The sequence below is a fragment of the Stylophora pistillata genome, chromosome 11 (genome assembly GCF_964205215.1).
Source record: "Stylophora pistillata chromosome 11, jaStyPist1.2, whole genome shotgun sequence".
NCBI classification, from domain to species: Eukaryota; Metazoa; Cnidaria; class Anthozoa; order Scleractinia; family Pocilloporidae; genus Stylophora; species Stylophora pistillata.
Window position 1 is genome coordinate 9094777 of NC_142529.1, and position 6847 is coordinate 9101623.

The 6847-nt window shown below is 37.5% G+C and overlaps 1 protein-coding gene across 1 annotated transcript; it reads left to right on the forward strand.

Annotated features, from left to right (window-relative positions):
* The first annotated feature begins 1901 nt into the window (after positions 1-1901).
* Positions 1902-4415, forward strand: LOC111331547 (kelch-like protein 21). The gene has a single exon (XM_022936674.2). It carries the CDS (start codon positions 2006-2008, stop codon positions 3752-3754), a length of 1749 nt encoding a protein of 582 aa, XP_022792409.2. The 5' UTR covers positions 1902-2005; the 3' UTR covers positions 3755-4415.
* The last annotated feature ends 2432 nt before the right edge of the window (positions 4416-6847 follow it).

A 6847-nucleotide genomic window follows, 5' to 3' on the forward strand; every position in this document is an offset into this window, starting at 1 on the left:
ACGACAATTTAAGTATGAAAATTAAAACATACTAATTTTGATACGACTCAAGAGCGTCCATAAACTTTGGATGAAACTTCTTTGCAAGTTAGATTTTCTCGTCGTTAGAGATAAATATTACCCACCCATCAATTTTGGCGCGATTTTATTGGTTACTTTACGACACGTGGTGCAAAATCACAGGACAGGTATCACGCAATAACCCCCGTCCGCGTCGACATTTGTCCTCCGATTTTTTCCGTGAAAAAGAAACACAGTCAACACAAGAGTTTCAACTTTTCCGTTCTCCTATTTACATGAAACCAAACTCGTTTTTGTTTTTTTTTTGCTTGCTTGCGTCAATCACGTGCATTCGCCATCAGATCACCACTGGCTTTATTTACTGTGTTTACACGCAGTTTAATTGCGATGTGAATGAATGGGAGGGTTATAAAATAAATAAACCCCGTTCTGGCTTACTGGTATGTCGGCTGATAATGTCCTTGGCTGAGAAATTGTCCTCAAATTTTTATATTTGCCCTCGACGCTTCGCTTCTGGGCCAAATACTCATTTTTCGGACAATCTCTCAGCCGCGGACATTATCAGCCGACATACCAGCCGCCCGAAGGGCTTTATTTACTAAATATACTTATTCTTTCACAAAATTATCAGGTCTTTTTCCCAAAATATCAGAACTGTAAGGCGAATGAGTACACAAATTTGCTTGTCACAATGAATATGTGAAATCTTTAACATGATACAGATGTAGAATAAAAATTTGAAGAGGTTTGAATTTTTCTCGATTATTGTCTTTAAGAAATAAAATCCTTGCTCTAGCAACAAACACAAAACGAGTAGTGTTATCTTAACACACAATTCTTAAACAAGCTGCAACATATTACATCTTAATGTGCCTCTATGGTGATTATCTGATATCTTCTTTCGATAAACCTCTTACTCTTGCATGTTTTGTTTGCCCATTTCAGGTCGTGTGGTAATAGTCCCGGCATAGGGAACTGTTTCTTTTAAATTTCTTCTTCGGAATTCACGAGCATATGTACGCATAATTTTACAAAAGATAAAGCAAGTTAACGTCATCAAGTTGAAAATCAAATGTTCAAACTCTTAACTGAATTCTTCCGCGTTTACAACATTGAGAAATGAATAAACACCTTTTGCTTGTGGTGATCTATAAAGATCAAAATAATTTGGAAGCCTCTTGAAAAGTTTCGTGATTTTTTTACGGTAGAACATTGATGACAAAACGAAGACAGTTCTGAGGAAATTTCGTTTTATCATGTGAGTCGATAATACAAATTGGCCACCCTTAAAGAGTTCTAAGACTGTTTGAATGTTCCTGAAAATTTCTAATATTTTCTTATGGTCTCTTTTTACTCTTTGTCGGCAGGCAAACCTGTTCCATCGTCAGAAATGTTTTCGTCCAAAAAGTAAACTACTTCTAAACGACACGCGACAAATTTACCAAGTCCTATTCTATCAAATACAATCTCCACGAATGACTGAAATCTATTACACCTCGTCAAAAACAGCGATCACTTTAAGCTGGTTTATATATAAAACAAATCTTAGATCAATTATGAAAAATAAAATTAAAAAAAAACCTTCGTTTTTGGTTTTTTTTTTTTTTTTTTTTTTTTTTTTTTCAATTTTGTAATGAAACAATGACTCTGAAAATCCTCGTGGCCGTGTCGACGAGCCAGTAAAGTTTGTATTTAATTCGTATCATCCACCTGTCCGACCCTCTTCGTCTACCTCCCCCAAGTGTAATCTTGTCTCCAGCCTCATTGCAGAAATATTTGCATTTAGAATTTCTCTTACGATCTTAACTTTGACAGACCTAACCCATCTCCGCATCTGTCCCGTGTTACAGCCTCTCTCTCCTAAGCTGGCCGCGGTTGCCTGGGTACTGCAAAATTCTCTTACACATTCGTATCTCAATATTACTTATCATAGCGTTCTCCGCTTGCAAATCCCGGAATTCAAAACAAGGCTAATACTTTGACAATGGAAAACCTTCCCCCCATCGCTGTCACTGAACAGAATCCTTTCTGTCTGGAAATGATGAAACGGCTCAACATACAAAGAAAACAAGGCCAATTATGCGACATAACTTTGATTACGAAAGATGACCAAGAGTTAAAGGCTCACAGGAATGTCCTTTCCGCAGCGAGTCCGTTCTTTTGCAAGCTTCTTCAGAGCGACATGAGAGAAAATCGGGAAGGGGTCGTTCGTTTTGAGGAGATTTCGGGATCTGTCATGGAAGATGTATTGGAATTCATCTACACTGGAACTGTGGAAGTAACTCAAGAAAATGCTGAAGAGTTGGTCGCTGCAACGAATTATCTCATTGTCCCAAATTTGAAAACAATCTCTGGTCGATATCTACAACACCAAATGTGTCAATCCAACTGTATTTCGACCTTTTACTTCGCCGAGAAATACGACTGTGAAGAGCTTGTAAGCGAAAGCAAGAGTTTCATTCACGAGAACTTTGCATCTGTGGCAGTCATGGATGAATTCCTTAGTTTGGAAGCCAAAGAGGTGGAGAGATGGATTTCAAGCGATGAGATTGTTGTTGAAACGGAAGCTGATGTTTTTCAGATTGCGGAAAGGCGGGTTGAACATAACAAGAGCGAGCGGAAAGCAGGATTTGAAGAGCTGCTTCGTCACGTTCGACTGGTTTTCGTATCGCGTGACTATTTGTTGAATGTCGTGACAAACGAACTCGTTCGTGACAGCGCTGATTGTTTTAGGCTGGTTTCAGATGCCATAAAACTGACTACGTTTTCAACTGATGTTGATTTTCCTCAGTCACCAAGAAAAGGACTTGAAACACGTGCCATAGTGGCTGCCGGAGGAAAATATGCCTGCTGTTATGTCCCTGCTAAAGATGAATGGAAAATTTTACCTGAACTTTTGTTGGAGAGAGACCATGGAACTCAAATGATTACATTCCGCGATCAGTTGTATATGTTTCATAGTTGCAATTCAGTACAGCGGTATGATCCTGTGTTTAATGGTTGGTCATCATTGGACCTCAAAATGCCATCTTTTGACTACTTGGCTATTGTTAAGGGAGACCTGTATTCTGTTGGGCGACCGTTTCTGTTTCTACCGTTTCTACTGTTTCTGTTTTCTGAAGATAACGATAAAGTCATCAAAAAATACCATGTAGAGTCACATTTATGGCAGACAATTCACACCTCTAATCCATGCTCTAGGAAAGAGTCTTGTGTCATTGGATCTGGTAAACATTTGTATTTTTTAGGTGGGAAGTCCACACATACATCCCAATATGTTGCAAAAGCTGACAGATTTGACACTGTGGAGATCAAATGGGAGGAAATTGCAGACATGCAGCAGGCTAGGGGTGGGGCTTTTGGTGTGGCCACTCAGGAAAAGATCTTTGTTGCTGGAGGAGCAGATGAAGAAAGCACAGTATTGAAAACATGCGAGGTGTACAATGTTTCCTCAAACGAGTGGCATTTAATTGCAAACTTGAATGTTTATCGCATTCATGGTAGTATGGATTGTCTTGGTGGAACATTGTATGTGCTGGGTGGCTTTGACCAAACTAAGAAAAAGCCAGAATATTCAGTTGAATGTTATCACTCCACACAGGGCAAGTGGATTGTGAAGACAAACATACCAGTGGAAAAGAACTGTAAGAACAAACATGCATTCAATTGCTGTGTGCTTAAGTTCTCCAAAGGAGTATTGAATGATCTCTATGAACCAAGTTTGGATGATTAGCCATACTCGAACTGAACTCAAGTGAATAAAAATTACCTATAGAAACTCTTCTGAAGAAACAATTTGTAACAGAGATGGAATCCTCTTGATTAAAAGCTAGACAAGATAAGGTAGTACAAAGAACAATGACTGAACTTTCCCATCAACCTTAGTCAGGAGAGAAACATGGAATTTTCATTGCATGTTGTTATGTGATTGCAAGAGAACAACACTCAGCCTTTTTTCTCTTTGTGCTAACAAATCCTTGATAAGTCTCCATGTAGTGTTCTGTCTGAGAGCAGTCTTTTATCAATTTGTATTGTCCATTTTTTAAAGTGGTCCATAATCTTTCAAAAATTTGTACAAGCTTCACTGATCTCCACACCCTTAAGAACTTGTAGAATTCAAGTTGAAAGAGGAATTGAACACTAAAATCTATAAGCTGATGTTTAAAAATTCCAATCATTGTTAACTGAAATAGAATTATCTGTATGCATGTTTCACTTGAGCGCAGTATTCTAGAATTTTCATTGTACAAATTTGAGGCTTTGCTTGATCAAAAAAAAGGAAGTGTATTTGATCTAGGATGAGAATCTCACGAGACTAGCTTTTAGCTTAAACAAGCCAATTTAAAATAAGCTCATGATGGAAACACAGATGAAATAAAAGTACACTTCATGCACTGTTGATTCTATCATAATATGGAAAGCTTTACACATAGGAAACTAGTTAATGGCCCAATCCTCCAACAAATTCTCCCAGGGAGAGGGGGGTACTTCATGGTAATAGGTTAATGGGGATGTGCCTCCTGATGGGGTCTCTTGTTTGCAACTGGATTGACTTTAATAACGTCACATCTTCAACAGAGTTACTAGAATGGGGTGGCACATATTTGGGTGCAAGAAAATTATGGTAAGAGATTTAAGAATGAGAAGATTCTTGGTTAAAAAGTTGTTATCATTATGATCACGAAAAGTTATGTTTTCCCAAAATTGACTACGATGGGGTCACTAATTGGCCAAAGAAAAGACTTAAATGGGGTAGGGGCTCTGAGAGGCCAGCAGCACAAACTCAGCAAAAATTTACCGAAGCACCCCCCCGCCCCCTTCCCTTGGCAAATTCTCTGTTGATTCACTCCAACCTCAATCTGGAGCAAAGTTTCTGAATTAAACACAGATAGTATAAGGATAAGGTTCAAGGCTATACAATTGGTTGTACCATAGGGTAACTATTTATTTGAATGTGATCATGAGGACGTGCCAATAAAGTATGTATGAGTTACATATTCATGACACAGACGCTATGTTGGATCTCCAATCTCAACTGCGTGGTTTAACGTGTTTGGTTAACAAACGATAACTTAACAATTACGTAACTGTGAATAATGGCCAGCTGTATTGCGATACATAACAGTATGCAATTCGAATCATGCACTTCACTTACCCTCCCCTTTCTACCTCCCCCAGGTATAATCTTGTCTCCAACCACATTGCAGAAAACTCCACAACAATAGTTAAGGAATATTTGCATAAAGCATTTATCTTCTGCTCTTAACCTCTCCCATCTCCCATACCTTTCCTGCCCCCACCTCTGCACTTGTTCCCCGGCATAGTGTCTCTCTGTTAGACTGGCTGGGGCAGCCTGGATACTGCAAAATTCTCTTATTTCTGCATTTGTCTTCAGACATTACTTATTATAGAAATCTCTGCTTACATGCACTTGTATTTGAAAGCCTGTAAAAGCTATTGTTTTATATATTGCATTTTTTTAGGAGAGAGCATGTTTGTAGAAGAAGCTAATTTCACTGTATTAAGTAATCCAGGTGGTAAACAGGAAATTTTTCTTGCTATATACTTAATATTTAGTGGTCTGGATCACCAACAACTTTTATGTGGCTCATTTGATAGAATATAATCTTACTGTAAAACTAAAACTGGTTGGGGCTGAAGCTCTCACAATTGACTTTTCTCTATTCTGTGCTTGAGACAAATGTTTTCTTATTGTTGCTCTTTATAGAAACGACTATTTTCTTTAAATGCAGTACATGTCATTCTTCAAAGTTGACCCTTTGATCTCTTAAAGAGTGACTGAAATCTGATATCTCCTTACAATATCACCCCTGAATCAAATGCTAAGGTCATGAGAATACAGGAAATGATCACCAAGTAAAGATAGTGAGCTCCAAATTCTCTTTATCAGCACCTTAGGAAATGTATAGAGAACAGTATAGAGAATATGCATACTGATGATGAGGTTATAAAGGGTTCATAATTATGATTAGTTGATGAATCTGCTGTGATATTTGGATATACGGCAATAAAAACCTTCGATGTTCTTTGATTTCAAATCTTTAATCCACACACTATCCAGATGGCAGCCAACGAGTACCACAACAACAACTTTCGCTAGGCATTACAGGATGCCTACAAACACAACCTTTTCACACTTCTGGTACAATACACCACATCTGCCACCTAAATTATTCAAATAAAGATACTGAAGAAGCCTTGTATATTGAATGTGAGAATCTAAATGTAAGACTAAAACATAGATTTACTCATTTCCTTTCACTTACTTTTTGCAGTTATTTTTACTATTAGTGCAGGTTTCTGTTTTACCATTCCTAAGTCCCTTTTTAATACTTTGATCTACTGCTGATCAGTGTCTAGTTCTATTGAATTTCAAATAATAATAATCATGTCTTGATAATGGTAACATCATATAATATATAGCATTTAGCAGGGCAAAAACGTATGTCACAACTTCAAAACATAGTTTTAAAGTGAAAATTCAAATCAGACAACAAATATTATATAGCAACTGACATACACATAAGATTGTGTAACGTTTTTTTTTTAACTAAAAATACGGTTTTTATTAAGAATTTATTAGTCATGTCACATTTGAACTTCCACATCACAAATCATCCTAGTCGTAACCTAAATTAAGGTTGTGGTGAATTAATTTCGCTGATTTTCAGCACCATCTCTGGCTGAAAGAAAAAGTGTCATCATTCCAGATAGAATTTCAGATCAAGCAAGGAGTTCCAAAAGGGTCCTGTGTTCACTTTGCATAGGCTTGAAAATTGTTTGAGAGGGTTAAAAGACATCCACA

Coding starts and splice junctions, on each gene's coding strand:
- LOC111331547 (XM_022936674.2), top strand. CDS start 2,006: ATGGAAAACCTTCCCCCCATCGCTGTCACTGAACAGAATCCTTTCTGT.